Source organism: Syngnathus acus, chromosome 13 (assembly GCF_901709675.1).
Source record: "Syngnathus acus chromosome 13, fSynAcu1.2, whole genome shotgun sequence".
NCBI lineage: Eukaryota > Metazoa > Chordata > Actinopteri > Syngnathiformes > Syngnathidae > Syngnathus > Syngnathus acus.
Window position 1 is genome coordinate 16,202,951 of NC_051098.1, and position 21,827 is coordinate 16,224,777.

Genomic DNA, 21,827 nt, shown 5'->3' on the forward strand with positions numbered 1-21,827 from the left:
CTGCTAGCTTCGTCCATCTTTGTCTTATATACGTATATCGTCGTTCTACTCACTCTTAACAGTGAGCGCCATGCTCTTGCTGATGTCGGAGCCCACCCCGTTGGAGGCCTGACACAAGTAGAAGCCACGATCCTCTTCCAGGACGTGACGGATGAGTAGCGAACCATTGTTCATGATCTGGATTCGGCCCGTCAGAGGCACGGGGTGGTACTGCTGCGGGTTCCCGATGCCCGCTGAGACAAAATACGGAGAGAGGAGAGAGAAATGGATATCGAATACTCATCTTGTCATCGTCGATTGCGTTTTTGCGTAGAACCCAGAGACGATGCGTTTCACGTTGTGGGCGGTGACGGCGGCGAAAACAAAAGTTAAGAATGTGATTTTGTACCTAGTGCGCTTTTGCCGTGCTTCCACATGACCTTGGGAGGAGGGTAGCCGTCAACTGAGCAGTTGAGAATACCCGACTTCCCGTAGATTCCGTCCTGGTTGTTGGGCTGCACCACAAAACGAGGAGGCACTGCAGGGAATAAAGTTTCAAGCCCATCATTTCGCATTTTGAACCCAAAAAACGAGATGGTTTTAAATGTAATCTGTTTCACCTGTGACAGTGAGCTGCCTCTCAGTGCTCACAGTGGCAGCGTCGTTGCTGGCGATGCAGGTGTAGTTGCCGTTGTGCTTCAGCGACACCTTGGAGATCTGCAAGGAGCTCATGAACTCCTTGGTGTCGATGGTGATGCCCGAGGAAGGCACGATCTCCTGGCCGTCCTTGCGCCACGTGATGCGGATGGGCATGTCGCCGGACGCCACCACGCAAGCGATGTACATCAACTTGCCGATGGAGGTCGGCGGGAAGTCAAAAGGCTGGATCAGCGGAGGAACTAGGCGGGGGATGGAATTGTGACGTCACGGCAGCGTGTGATGAAAGGAAACGACGCAAGGACAGGAAACAGGGTGAAGTACGGGGCAGGAGAGCGGGAGACGACGGGCCAAGCCAGTCATGGAAATAAAGCCAAGACGGGAATCAAAACGGTTTTGATGGTTGTTTAAATGAGCAGGGGGTGAGGAAGAGGTGAAGACAGAGATTCAAAGTCAGATATGAAGAAGTGAAGGATGGAATACAGAGAGGTGGAATATGAGGGGAGACGTGCCGATTTGGAGAAGCGAGGGCATCGAAAGGACACGAGGTGTTGAGTCGGCCGTGTGTGGGGTAGAGGTGAGGTGAGAACAAAGCAGAGAAGGGAGAGAGATAGAAGACAAAAAAAAAAAAAAACAGTTCATAAAATCACCCAAATGAATGTCAACCCTCCCTCAAAGCTGCTAAAGCATCGGTGTCAAACTCGAGGCTCGGGGGCCAGATACATCATTTTATGTGGCCCACAAAGACTAAACGTGTATCAACTTTATGTGTCAATACTAAAATGACAAATTGTCCCCTTAAAAAAGAATAAAAAAAATATGGCTGGCAATATTTATTACCATTCACCAGTTTTTACTCGTCTCTGATTTCAAAACAAATTATTCATTCCTTTGTTGTCGTAATGGCCCGCCGAAGGAAACTATGATTACGACAAAATGAAATTGACACTCCTGTTCTAAAGCCTTTTTGCCAGCCCACTAGCCTCTGCGCCGGTGCCCCCCGCCAACCTCGCCACTCCAACCCGCCCTGCCCTGATAAAGCCAACCCATAATAGCTGCTCTAATTAGGGCCCCCATCCACAGGGGGAGAATGGTGTTGCTATGGAAACCGATGGAGGTGATTTAGAGTTGGGGAGGGTGGCGGCAGTGGAAGGGGGGGGGGGTTACAGCTGAGACATCTGGGGGATTTAATCTGGACCTCATTAAAATTCATCTAATTAAATCAGAGACATGACGAGCACACATTCGCATAGCCGCACTTTGCAAACGCACGTACGCAAACAGGAGGCGCCGTTATTTTTCCGGCAACAATGCGGGCGCCGCAGAGGGCAAAGTGAATGAACACGCAAGGCGACAGGGAAAACCCGAAAACATCCGCCGCACACGTACACATGTGTAAATCCGATTCGATAGCACTAGATATGGCTCCGTGTAATTGCCGAGTGGATGCGAGAGCGCACGAGGCCTCGCCGCCCCTTAATCAGGGGTTATTAGAGGCAATGCATACACGCTTTATTCTCTTCCTGCTCCTTACTTGGGATATTTCCCTTTTGCTCTCATGAGCAAGAATCTGATGAATTTAGACACTTTCTATTCCAACGCTAAAAAGTAAGTTAGCCAAATTCTGCGAGTGGCTACATGCATACAGATACGAAGAAGACTTTCACTACTACTATCAGTGGCTTAGTGATGTGCAGTAGAATTTTTCGCAGAGGATAAAAAATATATGACAATGAATATTTTTATATTGTCTGTCTACATGTGTTGCTGCATAGTTTGTGTTGCCCGCTGACGTAGGGAACTTGATGAGTATGGCGTGACTCACCTTTGACTGTGATGTAAACAGTTTGCTTGATGAACAACTGAGGTTGTATGAGTACACTGCAGATGTAAGCTCCCTCGTCCATCCCCTTTTGGACATCAGTAAGCTTCAGGGTACCGTTTTCAAACACCACCTGCAAAAAAAATACAAAGGGGCCATTTTCAGTTCCTGTTAATTATTATTTTTTTACACGTATTAATCTCCACTACTCTAAGACTTTACCTGGCGATGGTTGTCAGGTAGCAGAAGTCCCTCCTTGTACCAGTTGATGGAGTAATACGGGTAGCCGATCACTCGGCAGTTCACAAAAGAGCTTCGTCCTGCCACGGCCGTGATGTTCTTCATCGGTCGAATCCTTGGATTGCCTGATTAACAGACGGTGAGAAAGGGGGGAAAAAAACAGAGACAGAAAGGAGAAGAGAGGAAAAGGAGATCATCAGTTGATGGTGCCGCACTTGGGCGTGGAATTTTTGCAATTTTTGGGAAGGAATTACAGGGGGGAGGGGGAAGGGTTGTGGGGAAGGCATGGACAAGGAGGGCAAGAAGAGAAAGAGAAAAATTTCAAAGAATGATCCTGATTGAGGAAAATTATTATTATTATTATTATAAGTATTATTATTAAAAACTATGAGTAGTAGCCAATTTAGAACATTCTGTGACCAAAAATGTCAGCAGTGGCCAGTAGTTGCAACAATACGAGACAAAAATAGATACTACAGTAAGAGAGAGAAATGGAAAATGTGTCTGGAGTCAACAGGACAACCGCGAGCATCCCCTCAATCATCCTTCACCTGTTGCCTGACCTTCTCTTCTTCCAGTTCATCTTCTGTACATCTTTGTATTTGTCTCTGTTAACCATCTCTGTTTGACGCCGCCCCCCTTCACCCGCTCTCCTCCATTTCTCAGTGTGTGCCGAGCTTTGAAGTCTCAGCTTTGACGAGCCAAAGATGTATTATTCAGCAGCGCCGTCTCGCGAGCGCACAGACGCAAAAAAAAAAAACACACGGAGATATACAGTATATCCACGTGTATGTTCAATCTCAGCAATGACGAGCTGTGGATGGAGCGAGAGAAAGAGACAGCACGGGACACCGAGCGCGAGATGTGTAGGCAGCGCCGCCGCCGCCGCCGCCGTGTCCATCAGGGTCAGTCATCATCCTGACAGGACCGGTCCTGTCACCAGAATTTACCGTCACTCGCTCCATATGCCGGCACTCCTCTTTTCTCATCACATCCATCTACGGGACAAGCATCTGCTTCATGCTCTTCTTCCTCTCTTACAAACCGCGTGTTAAACGACACACCATCCGTCTTGGAATGGAATTGGGCGTAGCGTTATGTACACCTGCACTGTATGTATATATTTATTTCATATACTCTCTGCTTTCTGGTGGAATTAATCATTTTTCTGCCTGTCCTGGTACATCGCTGGCAAAGAATGATGATGATGGACCACTTAAGTTAAATGGATAATTGATAAGTAATTGATCATCAGATAAATATCAGATAATTATTACAATTATTAAATCTGATTTTGATACACCGTTTTCTTCTTTAAAAATGTCCATACTCTAGGAATTTGAAATGTTAACAGTAAATATTAGCCGAATTATTTCATCCTCCATTACAGCAAGCACATTTCTTTCCCTAAAATTAGACATTTGGAAATATTAACTTGACATTGAAAAATAATGACAAACGTTTTTGTCTATTTTCTGACAAGATTATTGTCCAAATCAGAAAGTGAAACCAAATGTATCTTTGTGCTTTTTCTGCAGCCACTTTAAAAAATTGAAAAATACTTGAGACATTAATAGAGAGAAAATAAATAAACAAAAACTTAAAATAAATACAAAGAAAGAAAGAAAGAAAGAAAGAAAGAAAGAAAGAAAGAAAGAAAGAAAGAAAGAAAGAAAGAAAGAAAGAAAGAAAGAAAGAAAGAAAGAAAGAAAGAAAGAAAGAAATTGAAGGGTCGAGGACAGGATACGGGTCGGGGAGCGGGTAGGGTTGAGGCCGTGTGAAGCCTTGAGTATGACTGATATTGAAAAGTAGACAGGCACCTCTTACGTTTATGCGCGCTTGGTACTCGGCGCTACCGGCCGAGTTTCGTGCGGCGCACCGATACAATCCTCCGTCGCGAATCTGCGGGTTGCTGACGTTGACGTAGCTCACGGTGCTCCCGTCCGAGTGCGTGTACTGACTGGCTCGCACGCGGGACAAATCGCGGGCCACCGGCTCGTCGTCCAGGGTCCAGGTGATGGTCGGCGGAGGCGCTCCTTTGGCGGTGCACATCAGGGAAAAGGGCTCGCCTGGGACTACCACCTTCTCACTGAAGGAAGCCACGATTCGTGGGGTACCATCTGATGAAAATAAATCCATACACTACTCAAGCCAAATTGTCCCTTTCGCAACATCTGCTTGAAATGGTGCTTTTGATGAACCTCACCTTCCAGCAGTATGATGGAGAAGTCCTGGGCGGTCTGGCCCTTGCGCGTGGCAAAGCACTGGTAAGCTCCCGAGTGTCTCTTCTGAGCCGCCGAAATGAACAAGGTCTCGTTGTGAGCGCCTTGGATGGAGAAGTGCTGGTCAGGCAGGATGGGCTCGGTGTTACGGTACCACGACACGGTGTAGTGAGGAGAACCCTGGACGGCGCAGGATAGGATGACCGTGCTGCTGATGCCCGTCTTGAGGTTCTTGGGGGACAAGGTGACCCGAAGGGGCTCTAAAGATGGGTGGTAACATTGAGTTTAGTTCACAGAGCAATGTCGATTTTTTTAAGCTGATGCTGATTCCAATATGAACATTTTTGCAAAAATCAATTTGCTGATTTTTTTATTGTTGTCATTGTCTTGTGCCGTAATGTATTAATGTGTAAAAAAAGGTTGTTTTAATTGCTTTTCTTTTTTTTTTTAGTGTGGCTGTTCATTTATTAAATTATTTTAAAAAAAATCCCGCTCCTCCCTTTAGGTACCGCACACAGAAAAAAAGGCACCAACAAGTTAAATAATTGAAGTTTAACGCAAAAGATGATCTCACACTTAGCTGAAAATGGAGCTCACGGTTTGCATGTCTGCTTTTGTTTGATTACATACTGTGCATCTTCCATTGCCTGTGTCTATGTGTGTGCGCGGATGCTAAACCACGATGAAAATCACACAGAGCGACATAAAGGGGGGAGAAAATGTCAGTGAACAATAAAGCAGCTGGTGTTAGGTGCTCTGGGCTCCTGAATGTGTGTGAGGCTGGGTGCAAGTGACAGTGCACGTGCACAAGATGACTCTTTAGAGGCTTATAGCTTGTGTGTGTGTCTGTGTGTGTGTGTGTGTCCTCGCTCCTATATGCCGTGTCACTGCACGTTTGTGAGCTGTGTCGTGATGCGCCTTGTGGCCAGTCCACCCAATGTCCGTTGACGTTCTTACTTCCCAACCCCCAAAGCCCTCTTGGCTATTCTACAAGTGTGACAATGTCTCTCCTGTTTGAACTTCTCATGAGGACAAAAGTATCAATTCATTTCAAAGTCTACCATGATACAAAGCTCTGATTGGTCAACTTCAAAATACTATTTGAATGTTACCCACCAATGATGTTGAGGTGACCCGTCACCTCTTTGGAGCCGAAGCTGTTGGTGACCTCGCAGATGTAGTTGCCGCTGTCTTCCAGCCTCAAGTCCGAAATGGTGAGGCCCGTGATACGGCGGGTCCAGCGGGAGTCCACCGGCAGCGGCCGGCCATCCTTCAACCACCTGATTGCCGGGTTTGGGTAGCCGGATGCGGTGCAGGGCAGCTCCACGCTGTGCCCTGCCTTCATCTCACCGGACTGGAAACTGTCCAGTAGTGACGGGGTGGACTCCGTAGGGTCTGAAGGAGGCAAGCAATATAAGCGAGTGACTTCGTGATCCTTGCACGACATGTGCCAGTCCAAAAAGTGGCTTACCCATAACAGAGAGCCGGGCTCCATTACTCTGTCGGGTCTCGCCGCTGTACTTGTGCTTGGTGATACAGCGGTAGGTGGACAGAGCGTCTTCCTTCTGCACCTCGGAGATGTACAGTGCTCCAAATGAGGTCAAGAAGAAACGGTTACCTGGGGTCGACGGAAGAAAAGAAAGGACGATACATTAGTTGTCGTCACATCAAGAATTTCAAGCATGGAAAGGTGCATCTGCGCCGTTGTGGGTGTGAACACCGAACAGAGTCGATTTGATTTGCGAGAAAAATAATTCCTCTCATTTCAATCCAGACTGTAAGTTCTTATTTATTATGGAAGACTAAAAAAAATCATCTCAAGCTGATTTTTTTTATTTTTGCAGAAGAAGCTGCAGAGAGCTGCCGCTAATAATGCAGTTCTCACACGGGAGTGGCATCGTGGTGATTGTATGACTCATGAATGAAAAACATCCTCACTATGGCAACAGTCAACCTGCCCACCACCATTCACTCTCAACAGGACACGCTAATTAAGTTCAAATCCTCCTCTAATGGAAAACATGTCTTTTTGCGTGAATCAGACAATAAAAGATTTGTGAAGAATTTGTGGCTCTTTGGTTTTGTTTTGTTTTGTTTTTTGCTGCTATCATCTCCTTTGTAAGGTGCTTGGAAAACTCTTGAGGAACACAGATTCCGTGGCTCTTTGGTGTTGTTTTTTGCTGCTATCATCTCCAAGGTTCTTGGAAAACTCTTGAGGAACACAGAATTGGAAATATGAAGAAGAAAAAAAAAAAGCCGACCACAGCACTTAGCTAAACACATGAGAGCTTTTAACATGTCCCATCCATCCAAAGAGATATACACCACAGAGAAAGATAGATGAGAAAGAGAAGGAAAAGAGACTATGGGAGTCATTGTAGATCTTAATCATTGATGTGTATGTGTGTGTGTATCACGGTAACTGCAGATTAGTGTCATTTTCATTCCAGTTCTGGCCGTGATTCATCCACATGTCAAGAAAAGTGTGTGTGCGTGTGTGTGAAATGGAAAAAGGAAGGGGACGAGAGAGCGACAGGGAGGAAAAGATGAGGAGAGTGAATTTCAGTGTTTGATTCTTTCCGCTTGCCTAACTGCTTTTGTATTCCATCCCAAGCCCAAAGGGTTATTTTAGACAGCGCACACTTCAGGCGTTCTTGTGAGTCGCACATTGTTTGGTTACGCCCATGTGACCGCAAAGTGTGTGTGTGTGTGTGTTTGCTGTTGTTTGCTTTGCATGTTCCCATGTCTCTTTACAAGGCTGACAAGAGAAGAACCTGGTAGAACACAGGTGGACCGAGAGGACGCACACATAAGTACACACACATTTCTATGTGACAGAAAGGACGTAAGGTGTAATTTCCAAGCCTGCCCTGTTTTTCCCAACCTGGGTATTAAGCCTTACAGCATAATGTGCAATTGTCGAGTGGAACTCTGTATAACACACCGCTCTCTCTGTCACAACATGCCTGCAGAGAGAGAGACAGGCCGTGAGAGGGGGGGGGGGGGGGGGGAGTGCATGGAGATGGTGAAAGGAGAGATGAATGAATATGAGCTTTTCAGTGTTGGAGGAAACATCATTGTATTTTATTGACTGTATGCTCTGGTGTGACATTTTTTGGAATGGTCTAGTTTGGCCGTGTCTCAAAGTGTGTGCTGGCTTTTAATCATTATTTCATTCCTGGTGAGTAGGGATGCAAAGAACTTTTCATCATCGAGTTGATTATTTTAACTTTTCATAATCAAGTTGATTATTTTGTCGATCATTTTGTCGATTCATCAATGAACCTCTATGTACATATTCAAAAACAAGACAAATGCGCAGATTGATATTGCAGAAAACAAATGAATTATGATTTACTTACTGTTTTGGTCTGTAACATAGAAAATAGTCAAAAATGACAAGTGTTTTCCAAACTAGAAAAACAATGTTTTATTTGGGCTCAACACAAAGGTTGTCAGTCATTCTTTATTGATTTATTTACTTATGTATTATTATTATTATTAATTAATTAATTAATTTATTTATTTCTGTTTGTTGGTTTATTTTTTGTTTGTTTGTTGTATGGACTTATATGTGGCACTTTAGAGTGTTATTTGTTTTGTTTTTTTCTTTTTTGTTTTGGATGTTCAAAATAAAGATATCAATCAATCAATCAATCAATCAATTGAGGACGATAAAAATGGGATCATATTTACTGCTGAGAAGATGGAATTTCAATCGATTGGACAATTTTAAATTTAATAAAAGGATCCAAGTGAAAATATCAATCAATTTTTAATTGAATAGTTATCAATTGATCATTGTAGCTCTACTGTTGAATAGTGTTCTATATGTGGGTGTATGTAAAAAAAAAAAAAATCCCAGCTGGTAAATTATGAAATCAAATATTTTCTATGGTTGTTCATGTACATCTTGATTCTTGTTGTGGCCTGTAGCTTGTCTACCATCTGGATGATTGGATCCGTCGTCCCTTTGCATCTAATACCTGACATTCGCTGTGGAGGACGCCACCCTAACAGGTAAGAAGGGCAGCAGATGGAGATTGATGAAGGGAGCACAGATCAAGAGCAACAAGCTGCCGGGAGCGATGGGGCCACAGAAAAAGAGAGAGTGAGAGGCATGACAGGAGAGGGTCGAGGGCCAAAGCAATTCCTCCACGTCTTGGTCTCCCCCCGTGCAAACATCTCCTCGTGGGAGACGAGATCAATTCCTGTCTAGTCTGCCAACGCCTCCGGGATTGTTGTCGTTGAATGCATCTTTGTAAACACTCATGCGTCATAGTCTGCTTTTCTCAAATTATTTTTTTTTCTACGGAGGGGTGGGGTGGGGGGGCTTCATCCCAGCATGCCCTCACATCCTCCATATTTCCTGACCTCCTCTCTTATCATATATTGTCTTTTCTTCCTGCCATCCTCCACCTCTTCCAATCTCTGCCTTCCACCCCCCCTTCTTGTCTCTTCTTTAGTAGGAGGGTGTGTAAGTAATGGAGTTCGGTTCAGCTGATTGGCCCGAGGCGGTGCGTCGAGCCAAGTGCAGAGAGAAGCCCCGTGTGTGTGTGTGTGTGTGTGTTTATGTAGTGTATATCTACACACACATGCAAATACTGAGAGTAGAAAAAGGTGAGGAAAAAAAAAATGCTTTGGAGAGCCTTGGAGCATCGCTTGTCTCGCCCAAAGTTCCCAGTGAGAGACAGCACAACCCTCTTCTTTTTTTAAAAAAAAATGGTGGGGTGTTAAAGGGAAACAAAAAACAGGTGCTGCTAAATATGGATTACTATATCTGCCATTTTCAAAGAGCTTCTGCCAAAATGAGGGAGTGAGGCGCGGCGAGGCGAGGCGGAAGTCGAAAAACGCTCACGCTAATGAAAGGATACGCTGAATGTTGCCAGCACGCAGGCTGGAGCCAAAAAAATCAAGTGGCAAAATATATATTTATTTTCAGATTCAAACTAGTCGAGGGACACAAGACCGAAATAGATGAAACGGCGAGCGAGGGGAAAAAGGGAGAGGAAATGGCGTAAATTGGGGTCTGCCATGCAAATGAAGGCGGCGCTGCAGCAATGCTAACCAACAGCAATTCACACTGTTGGACTCATCACTTATTAATGCTCTAAGGCCCCCCCCTTCTTCCTGCTTCCCTTCATCACCGCGTTTTTTTCTCAGCTTCTCGTTCACCCATTTCCCTGCTTTCGTCAGGATCTCGCGTTTTTTTTCCCCGCTCGCTGGCTGTTGCTAGGGCCCGTGGACTCGCATAACAACAGCTGGGTAGGGGGCGCTGTGCTGTGCCAGTGCGCATGTACCCTTCATCTCGCCGCCTCAAACAGAAGCCCACGTTTCAACAATGCCGATGGAGGGGGGAGAAAGTGCTGAATTGCTGGGTAATTGATTAGTAGGCCTGGATTAGAGGCCGCAGTGGGGCTGAGAGCTTTGCTTTGCCTATTAATAAAAACAGTTTGGGATTTTTAGGCGAGCACGGACACAAATGCCTGCGTGTGTATCCAAGTCTATTATTATCGTAAATATTGATTCATTGTCTGTGACTCACTGTTTGTTTCCACACTTCCAATTCCATGCCTTCAAACTTCCTGAAATTAATAATCACCATTTTCAATGGTATAAACCATCAGAGACTTTTAAACCTCTTGGTAACAGTGCACACAACCCGTTTGAGTGATTGAACATGTAGTTCAGCGCCTACTCTCAGAATCTTTCAAAGTAAACAATCTCACTCATAGTAAATCACGTACAACATGCCCAATAACAGCATGCGCATGCTCGGTGAGAGGAACACACAATTTAGCAGCGGCTAAAAGTACCGATGCAAACGGATAGAAATGAGGCACTGGGGAACATGTCAAACAAGGAAGGTTGCATTCCATTTGCTTCATGCGGTGACTGAAATATAAGATAGCAGCAGGAACAACGATGCAACCCAAATGCACTGGCATCGGGATATCCACGGAAGAGTGCAAGCATTGAGACTCGTTGGTTTGTTTATTTGGGAGCTTTTCTTATTATGCTTTGTAGCCCTCCGCAGGCCACTGAAATCTTTTTAAAACACACCAGGCAAAGCCTTTAAATGTGATAGTACTCTCACCTCCAAGAAATCATGTACAACAAGGACACTCTGGGAGAACATAAAAAAAAATCTGACTTGGGGAAGTATGTAAATATTCAACCATCCATACACTCATCCATACACTCATCCATACACTCATCCATACACTCATCCATACACTCATCCATACACTCATCCATCCATCCATCCATCCATCCATCCATCCATCCATCCATCCATCCATCCATCCATCCATCCATCCATCCATCCATCCATCCATCCATCCACTCACCATATAAATAAAATTGCATTGCCTGGCCTCATTGACAGTAATTAGTGATGCATTTTTCATAATTTACCAGAATGTGGCAGAAACAAAAAGAAGCTTCTGAGATCAGGTAACTTAATGCCTGCTAATTAATTTCAAAGTAACAAGCCATTCAGACTGACTCGCCGATTGAGCGAATGAGTAAAGCGGCGCACTCAACGCGTTCAAGGTCTGCAGTCATTCAGCACCATGGACAGCGACAACATTGCTTCCGACTGCGACAAAGATGTTCACCGCCTGTTAAAAGGATATTTGACTTATTTATCCATCTTCAGCAGTAGAAAGGTTCTGTTTAAAATTAATTTGACAACCTCATTATTTATTTAAGTTTTTTCATTATTATTATCTACGTACGATTAAAACCTTAAAAAAACGCATTTTGCTTGATGATACTGACAGAAAAAAGAAGAAATCACCAGTGTCACACAAATGATTGTGTTTGAATAACACTAACACAAAGTATGCGGTCGTGCTGTGCTTTCTGGCACGACTCCGCCTCTTCTGGTGGTTCATTTACTTGGTAATTACCAAGGGTCCATTATGGCTGATTTCGAGCAGGCACTAGGAAGGACTAAAAGCTATTTCATTTGTGCTGCTCATATTTAATGCCCCTCTTTGCTTCATGTATGTACGTACATGCACGCAGGCACCCAACCACGCATGCATACATGATATAAAAAAACAACAACAAAAGTGAGTTCATTCAGTGAGCTTGCATGTACACACTTGTGACAATTCAGTTATATGTTGGTAAGGGCTTGATTGAAATAAATAAATAAAAACAGTCATATTCATGCTACGGCTGGACAATTGAAAAAACAAATTGCAATTTTCTCCTCCCTGCAATATTACCATTGGAATTTAAATTTCAGATTTTTTTTTTTTAACCAATTTCATTCGTGCCACCATTTAGACCTGCTCTTAGGTAGTCTGAAATCTTGTCTACTTTTTGTCACCAAATTTGCAAGACGCGCCAAATTGCAGCGTACTACACTGCAATGTCCATTTGAATTCGATTAATTGCCCTCTGCCCCCCCACAACCAACCAACCAACCAACCAACCAACCAACCAACCAACCAACCAACCAACCAACCAACCAACCAACCCAGAGTATTAACAACCCATTACAAGGACAGATGAATGAAAATGAACCCCGCGTGTCAAATCAATGGCGGCGTCTCCTTCACGATCCCCCTCCAACGCTATCATTTCCTTATTTTGCTCTCATCTGTTCTGTCATAGGGGCGTGAAGCAGTGGCGTGTTTGACAAAGGGAAATCGACACCTCGCGACAACAAGCTCCGAGCGTCCTCCTCCTCTTCCCCTCGCTCTAGTATGAAATGAACACTTGCTCCTATCTCCCCTCTATTCACGTTCAAAGCAGTCTATAATAGACGAGCGCTGCCGGGAACAAGCCAGCAGAGAAAGAGCCACAAGGAAGGTGATATTTTTTTACTCAATGGCCGACAAAGGCCTACTTGTGTAAAAATAGCCAGTTGTTCAATGGCAATGTTGTACACAGCACTCTTTTCCTCTTTTGGTTTGGTTTTCAGGTACAGCGTGATCTGAGGTAAGCGGAGACCTAATGCCTCATTAAAAAGACATGTTTCACTGTCAAATGCCAGCTGCCCAGCCCCCGTCGAGCACACACGGGCCTCCTGTTACAATATGTGGCTTTCCCTTGGTCACTAGTGATAATTACTGATTTGTTAAACCAATTTAAAATGAGGAAAAAAAAACCTATTCAATTTCAAAATCAGTTTGGCAGAGAAATGAATGGAAATGTGTTCTGGGGTCAAAATGTCATAAAACTCGAGTTATACAAGAGCAGCAAGGGGAAAAAAAAAATAATCCTCTTGAATTCTATCCTCGTCTTAAGCTCGTTAGTGTCTTTTGTGTCCTCTTTAAGTCCCACAAACACCACCCAAAAAAATGTCGCTCCCCCCTCGACACACCCACAAACATATTTTTCAGACTTGTCAACATGCAGTTTATTGTGTTGCTATGGTCTTTAATTATTTAGCCTCATGGTTTATAAATATGGACATGCTCGCCAGTCATGAGAAGGCTAACGGGATGAGGCTAATGCATTATAAACACACAATATACACACACACATGCACACACACTCCTTACAGAGTGACCTTAATTCAGGAAAAAAATAGACAGACAAAACAACAGAATGTTAATTTCACACAAAGGTCCGCTTTTGTGTGTTTGTCATTCATTATGTAGAGGAAGGTCTTCTGAGAGCAGAACTTCTTGTGCTATTGTAATCAAACGCTTCATCTAGTTGTAAAGTCATGCATAGGCAATACGCGCTGCCATGTTGACAGATCTTTTCCGACATCACGTATGACCTTTTGCGGCGCCTTAGAAATGTGATATAGTGGATTATATGTTCTCAAGAATATGCACAGCCATCCATTTTCTCTCATGTTGAGGTGGAGCCCATCCTGGCTGACAATGTTAAATATTGCAGAAATAGAAATAACGCTATTTATTAGGAAATAGTTACACCTTCAAATATTTTACACACTGCCGCCAGCAATTCTGAGATTTCGAGCAAGCACGGGAAGCCTGCCAAAGCTGCTGGCCGCGCCGCGCCACGCCACGCCACGCCACGCCGGCCTACTCGCCCTTTTGCAACACCATGTTGCCGTGATGTGCCGCAGCATGTTAGCCGTGACACGTACACAGTGTCGGGAAGCGGGAGGTCACCGGGGAGCACGGCCGGCGCTCGCATGGCTGCACCTTGCGTGGCAGGGAGGGGAAAGCCAGGAGTCTCTTTTCCTCGCCTTTGTTGCTGGGCATCTTGGCGACACAGATGTAAAAAAAGAGGATGAAGGGGGCGGAGTCAAAGAAGGAGGATTTAATGAGGGATGATGGGTAGCGAAGGGACTCCAGACACAGATGTGCCCGATTGGGAGTGGAGCAGCGGTGACACGCTAAAAGCAGCTACAGACGAGGAAGGCGAGGCCTGAGGGTCTAGGAGGGCCTGAGGAACAAGTTAGGAGGGGGCGGGGCAGGGGGGGGGGACTCGAATGCGTAGCAGCAGATTTGCCTCCCTTCCTGCCTGACTGTTTCTACGTCTCTTCTGCCTCACTGCCCCACGACACTCTGTCCCACTTTAGCCCAATGTCAAAGGCAAAGCAAAGGGGGAGGGGCCGTAAAAAGCCACGAGAGGGCTAATTGGAGGAGAGTGACGAGGAACTCCACCGGACAGACGTAAGATGGAGACGGCGCTTTTATGTACGGCAGATACGCAAACACTCCCTCGACGGGAGAATTCTTTTGTCTGCCTGCCGCACTTAGCATACGCAGAGTCACACACGCAGCCAAGCAAGCAGAAACGTCGCCTTGCTTCTGCGTGCGCGCCTGTCCGGAGCGGCCATGCAGTCAGCCGTGTTTTGAGGTCATGTCAGATGATCCGCCGTCCCGTGGCGGCCCGGTGAAGGGACTCGCCAAAATAAACACGCTAAGCAAACACCACGTCCACCTTCGCCGGGCTTTGTTTTTGTCTTGGGCAAACGTCGCCCAAGCGCTTTCCCCTTACAGATGGCCGCATCTGTCAGCACAAACAATTTAGCGGCGGCCCAATAGCAAACGGGAATCAAAGTTAGCAAAGATGCAGAGGGTGCGGTTGCAGCTGCTGACAAACAATTACGGGTGTTGGGAATGAAGGATGGAGGTGTTTATATAATGGATGAGCGCAGTTCCACAGAGGCCGCTGACATCTGCTGCGACGTGGCTAACGCTACGCCGCCTCAAGCGCCGAGCCGGAGAACAAAAACACAAAGCGACTTAATCATCAAAAATCCTGCTTAGACTTGCAGGCTAAGCGTTGCCACCTCAGAATATAGGTGAAGGACGAGGAATGAGTCGTAATAGTGATGGAGAGTGGCGAGGCCCGGCCGGCTCCAAAGTAGTACGGAAAAGGTTGACTGCGTGATGCATTAGTGTCTCTTCGCGGCGGCGGCGGCGTTCATGATGGATGCGGCCTATGGATGCTCGCCGTGCGCGCCAGGGAAAAACACAAATGCAAAGAGGTTGAAGTGAGCTAGAAGAAACTGGAGGAGATTCAGTGGAAGGGGGGGGCTGGGGAGTTGTCTGCGCTGCGGGCTTGCAGAAGCGAGGGGATGTGACACACTGGCTGACAGCGGAAGAGAGTGGAGCGCTGTGTGTGTCAGGACCGTGTGCGTTTGCTGCGCTCGTGTCCCCAGGCGCAGGCAAACATTAGCTGCATTAAGTGAGCTGACAGGTCCTTCCCCATTACCCGCGCTGGTGGCCCAGGGAAGGCACGAAGCAGACACAGCCCAGACGCGGAAGACCGGCCCGCGTCTTTGCATTGACAGCAACTTGACCACAGGTTGGCAACACGGGTTCCGACTCGCCAAACGCACCGAAGAATTTACGACACTGCAAAGTCCCCCGATGCGTCGAAAAACACACTCCATTTATCACGCTCGCGCGCACTGACAGCGGCGCGCGGGTTGCCCTATGAATGCCATTGCGGGAGTGTGTGTGTGTGCACGTGTGTGGCGTATCATGACATCTCTGCTTAAATATTGATCGTTGTCTTGTATGGGGTTCGGGGTTAAAGAGCAGCTGCTGCCTCCGCTCTTTAATAATTCAGCCGCAGCAGCACGCACGCACACACAAACATTAGTCCCTGAGGTTGCATTCATCATATTACACACACGGTGCTGCACATCTATTTCATCCTGATGGCCTCTCCTTCTTCTTTATGTTACGCCAGCACAATCCAACAGCGTGTCGCACACAAATAAAGAGCCTGGAGTGCCTGGTGGCGGCTAAGGACTTGCGATCGAATCAGTTAGCGTTCTTTTTTGGTTTTTTAGAGATTGGTGGTGATTGGCCCCAAATTGCAGATTATGTAAGAGCTACAAAAATGTTAGCCTACAAAATGGGATCGTCAGAGCACAATTTGATAAAAGGGTGTCATAGACCGATTGAAAAAGAACACACAGAAAAATCATAATCAACACCACTGGATGACGGCTATCTTGCATATCGGTTTGTCTGCCTCCGTCGACAATAAAGATGGCTTGATCTCATGAGTTGAGCAGCAAACAGCTTGGGAGGTTGGAATGCCTTTGACCTCAAAGAGCGCTATTGACAATATCAAGGAGTGGTAGAGTAAGATGGATAGAGAAAAAAAATACAATGTAGTCATAGTAGTAGTAGTAGTAGTAGTAGTGGAAAACAAGTGTGTGGGAGAAAAGAAAAGGTGATTCAGTGTAAGACAGCCAAGGCAATAGAGGCTCTTGACCTCGAGGCGATGAAGCTCTCCGCTATAGTGAAGAGTGAAGGGGGGGAGATAGGAGGCAGGGAGAGGATGTTAGTGAAGATGTTTTTCCTCAAATGCCACGTCTCGGCGCTGCAGTGCGAGTGTGCGTTTGTGTGTAATCTCCCCGGGCAGATCCCTCTTTAGCTGAAGCGGGGAAGAATGGAGAAGAAAAGGAAAAGCCATCTTTATCCAAATCCAATTGCAGCTGCAAAGAGGGAGGGAGGGAGGCGGGAGGACCTTGTAATTTGTCTGAGGGATTACAAGTGAGTGCTGGCAGACCATGACGGCTGACTGTGTGTGTGTGTGTGTGTGTGTGTGTGTGTGTGTGTGTGTGTGTGTGTGTGTGTGTGTGTGTGTGTGTGTGTGTGTGTGTGTGTGTGTGTGTGTGTGTGTGTGTGTGTGTGTGTGTGTGTGCGCGCGCGTGTGTGTTTCTGCGCCGTGACTTAACCCATAAGAGCATTGGTGACAGAATTTATGCAACAGAATTGGAGCAGAGAATTATGAATATTTCTACACGTCAACACTTGTGTGACTCACAATGCCCGCAGGTTGGCTCAAAGGCCAGAAAATGGCAATTATTGCATATTTGCGTCTCTTCAAATCGAGACACTTGGGTTTACCTGTCATTACGCAGGTTCAGGGAAGAAGGTAACCTTTCTACAGGATGACGACGACCAACAGTTTGGGGCGACTTAGATTAGTCAACAAGTCAACTCATCGCTTCGGATAAATGTAGGTCAAAAGGGCTGACGCGAGTGTTTCACATGGGGAAATAAATCGTTCACCTTAAAGTGGATACGATTCCGATTTTATTCATTTCTTTCAACCTGAAAAACTTGACATTCACACACGTTCAAAGGTTAAGTGGCCTCGCGACAACCGGAAATAAAGCCAAGCCGCTCGGCTCGCGCACCCTTTACATTTTACGAGGCGTCCAAATTGCCGAGACGGAGCGAGAGAGTGAGAAGAAACAGAAGGAATCAAGTAAAGAAATCTGAAAACGGCCTTTAGGCCAACATTTGGGTGGCGCGCTTTGATGCGATGTGACTCTCCGACACACGAGAGAGGACAAATATCCGCTCGCAGCGGCGGAAGACTTTCGGACAGCTGAGTGGGACGAGTGTCGGCGTGAAGCGACATCAGTGTCTTTCCACGTCTGGGTGAGTGATAGTGATACAAGGCAGCCCGTCGGCGCCGTGCGGCTATTTCGCTGTGACACATAGCATGCCCGGCAAATCACATGACATCCACAGCAGCCCCTTCCCCACAAAGCCAAAGAGCGCAATGACACACATGCGCACCATCACTCGCACGTGCACATATGTATGCTGCCGCTTGTGTTGAGCAAACACTGACAATAAAGCAGACTTTGACTTTGACATTCTCTCGGGCATTTTACACTGTCGGCTTATATTTAACAAGCACATGCTCAGATTTGTTGCAATAGGTGCAATATTGTCTGACAATATTTTAAAAAGTGCATGCAAAAAATGTCAAAAATATGCAAAAACAAAAATTTGGGGCTACAGTGGAATACAATTTTTTTATTAAACTTACTAGTGGTATCATTATTTAGCATCGGTGTCAATGACTAAAAAAAATGCAAAAATGCATACAAAAAATGTTAAAAAATATGCAAAAGCAAAAAATTGGGCCTACGGTAGAATATTAGTTTTTTGTATTAAATTATTACTAGTGGTATCAGTACTTGGTATCGGTATCAGACAAAATAAAATTCAAAAATGCATGCAAAAAAATGTCCAAAAAAAATTGGGGCGACAGTAGAATACAAATCAAATTACTAGTGGTATCGCTACTTAGTAGCGTATCAATGACTAAAAAATGCAAAAGTGCATGCAAAAACTGAAGAAATATGCAAAAACAAAGATTATGGCTACAGTAGAATAAAAATAGTTTGTATTGAAATTACTAGTGGTATCGGTACTTAGTATTGGTATCAATGACTAAAAAATAATTCAATACTTGTTGTGGTATTGGTAAAAAAAAAAAAACATCCCTAAATAAAATCCACAAAAATTCTACCAGGATCTACACAGGAGAGGCATGAAACATTCCCAACAGCTTTCAATAAGACCTGCAAAAGAAGAGGTGAGGAAATGGCTGAAAACAAAGTGTACCTCCGCCCACGCTGAGGATTCTGCTGCCTTGATTCATCAGCGTGCAGAAACATACACTAAGTGGAAATAAAAGGGCACTTGGAGGATGCAGAACTCCGCCGAGGCCGCTCGCCTTTAAAATGGAATCAGCGACGAAAACCCCTGAATGGCCCTCGAAAATGTTAAGACTTGTTTGATTTGTATAAAGGTGAGCGTTAATTAACTCAAATCAAATTAAATCATCTTCCCTTGTCCTTGCTTTACTTTTCCACCAGCTTTTTTGGTATTGAACTTTTTTGCATGTCAAAACATCTCATTTTTGCAATCCATCCAAAAAGATCCCTCTCGACAGAAAGAAGAAGATCCAAGATGCCTCCTGTTGCTCAGTTGAAGCCTCCCGCAAAAGCCACAGGTAGAGAGCGGCGGAGATTCTGAGTGCTCTTTTATGTTTGTCCCGTTCTGCCACTATCAGACGGAGTTGAAGATAAAGAATGGAAGCTCCCCTCCCACTGCAGCACTTAAAGTAAGTCTGCATTATTAATAAGCAGACAAAGCGAAACATTTATTTATCACTGAGGAATAGCGAGGCCTGTCCCAGTAGAGCTGAGATGGAGAAAAAAAAGGTCAGGAGGGAGAATCAGTGTGGAAAAAAGGATGCCTTGAGTCGCTTCGCTGTGCTTAGTGGAAAATCACGGCTGAGATGTTTCTTGAGTGTTCTCTCTGGAATTTCCTCAGGGGTCAGAGGTCAAGACCATGCCATCTATGAATCGCCATGCCACAATGTGCCAAATAAAACAAAGTTGACATTTTACAACCAGACAAACCCAAATGTCTGAATTTTGAAAATTGCCTTTGGTAAAAAGAGCAAAAAAATGATATACGTCGGTTACCGCAGCGATTAGGCAGCCTGCGAGGGCATTAGAGGACCAAACCGGCTTTCATTTGAATACTGCGCATTGTTCGGCTGTGACTGATGCCTTAGTGTAGGATTCGACATGTGCAAGTGGCTGAGAATGAATGCATGAATGGAACAATTTTATAGACGTGGCTATACATTGTGCGCATGTGTGTGTGTGTGTGTGTGGGGGGGGGGGAGCGTCAGGGGATAAACACTCAATAACAGCTGACACCGAGCCGCCCTCTGCTCTCACTCACACAAAGGACTATGATTGTATTACCACGATGACAACTGACCCCCCCACCCTGTCACCCCCCCATCAAACCTTCTCCTGCCAAGTGCTGTATGCACTCCAGCTAAGATAACCATCACAATTGTGCACAACACGGACTTACAACAGTCCCCTGTCCTCTAAATCCCTCGAGGCCAATATTTGTAGCCTAAAATGGCGGAAAAGGGACGTTGTGTTGTGCAACAGTCTAAAAGACGTGTGTGTCCCCTTTTTTTCATTATTTCTTCATTTTTTGTTTCTGCTCTGTGGTAAAACTTTAATGCGTTTTCCCACTCAAGTACTCAAGGAAACTAGTCAGAAATGGCTTGGGCTGCAGAAACACCAAAGTGGTCTCATTGTGGCGGCATTTTAAGAGATTTAAGTGGTTAGCGCTCGGTCAGCTGAGTGCGGACGTCGAGCCGTAGACAAATGTTACAAATAATACAAAGGGCTTCTGCTCACATCTTGAGTGAAACAAACACACGGAGACATTCCGTCCTGGCGTGGAAGGTCGAGGTGACCACCTTGTGCGCGCGTAATTGTTTAACAGCCTGACAAGGGGGCCCGTTGAGGCTTGCTGACGATCGATCAAATATCTCGCCTTCCAAGAGCTACGGCGACAGCCCGAAGAGTGGCTGGCGAGATGGACAGATGCCTTCAAAGCAAAAGCGAGGGAAAGAGGCGCACCTCCCTCGGCTGCTGCCATGCGGCTTTAGCCATCTGGCGGCAGAGCCTAAATTAATTAGCTCTGCTCATTACTAGTTTGCGAGAGGCCTGCAGACTGAAACGTGCAGTCACCAGCTAGGAGAGTATCTTTGAAGAACTCTTCCCGTCATAACTATTATTTTTGCATTTATGGGCAGCTCCTATGGAACAATAATTCAAACAAAGCATCTATGACATCCATTATTCCGTTCCAAAAAACGATCAACATTTTTGTAATGTGTTTGTAGTAAGAAAGGTAGTACTTCATAAAAATGCATCTTACGAAACTATGCAATGATGTCGTGGTTAAAGATTGTACAGAATTCAACAGCCACTGCTCCTCAAGAAGCTGCATCCAAATCAGTCATTCTCGGCAGAGGATAACGAATATATGCTTTCAAGTATTGTTACTTTATCTGTTTGTGTTCAAATATTTGTTGCTTAAAGGAGGGATGCTACTCATTAGCCCTTCTATGACGTTTTGTATTGTTTATTAGCATTAAGCTAACCCATGTTTTCCAGTAAGCTAGTTTGTCAGAGTGTAATAAAAAAACTTGACGCCTGTTTTTTGTGACATAAGGTGAATTCACCATTTTTTTTGATGACTTATAGTGGCTGGCAGAACAAGTCCATCCTCTTTTATGCGACGGCAAAAGGTAAAATAATTGTATCCACCTGTTGCCATTCAGAATAAGTCAAATCATCTTCCTCAATGGTTGCAATGTCACAAGTCTAGCAACGGTTGCTGATAGTATGTTGGGAAGCTCCTTTTCTCCCTGCCCCTCTTATCCCACATTTGCTTCTCCTCCCCGGGGAGTGCTCTGTGCCACCACGGAGACGACAGATGGGGCTCAACATCGGTGGGAGGGGGAGACAGAGAATAGGAGGTGGCTTGCATTCATTATTTACATCACTTGCTAGTGGAATATTAATGCTAAAAGCAATCGGGCAACCCTTCATTAAATTAACTGAAGATGCAAGAAAGGCGGGGGAGAGAACGGAGGAGGCCCATTCTGTTAAATGGGCCCTAAAATTAGTGAAGCAAAAACACCTCCATTAAGAGAGCCAGCATCTCCACTCACTTTACCTCGAATCTGCTCTCCTCTTCCAACGCCCCCTCCTCCCCCCCAAAAAATCTGGTTTACCCTCATGTGCCTTCTCCAAACCTATTTGAGAAATATGCTTTTTTTTTTTTGCGCTGTCCCTCTTAAGTGCCTCT

At 45.3% G+C, this 21,827-nt stretch overlaps 1 protein-coding gene across 3 annotated transcripts in view; it reads right to left on the reverse strand.

Moving 5' to 3' along the window:
• Window positions 1-21,827, reverse strand: part of LOC119132037 (Down syndrome cell adhesion molecule-like protein 1 homolog) — a 61,765-nt gene that overhangs the window by 19,732 nt on the left and 20,206 nt on the right. For 2 of the 3 annotated variants that reach the window (XM_037266912.1, XM_037266911.1), the window contains exons 4-12: window positions 6,392-6,538; window positions 6,037-6,315; window positions 4,905-5,180; window positions 4,519-4,818; window positions 2,681-2,823; window positions 2,462-2,591; window positions 600-878; window positions 389-517; window positions 54-233 (exon numbers count right to left, since the gene is read on the reverse strand). In XM_037266912.1, coding sequence (XP_037122807.1) covers window positions 54-233; window positions 389-517; window positions 600-878; window positions 2,462-2,591; window positions 2,681-2,823; window positions 4,519-4,818; window positions 4,905-5,180; window positions 6,037-6,315; window positions 6,392-6,538 — 1,863 coding nt within the window. Of the gene's footprint in view, window positions 1-53; window positions 234-388; window positions 518-599; window positions 879-2,461; window positions 2,592-2,680; window positions 2,824-4,518; window positions 4,819-4,904; window positions 5,181-6,036; window positions 6,316-6,391; window positions 6,539-21,827 lie in introns of those variants that run through there. The other variant, XR_005099778.1, reaches the window with a different exon arrangement.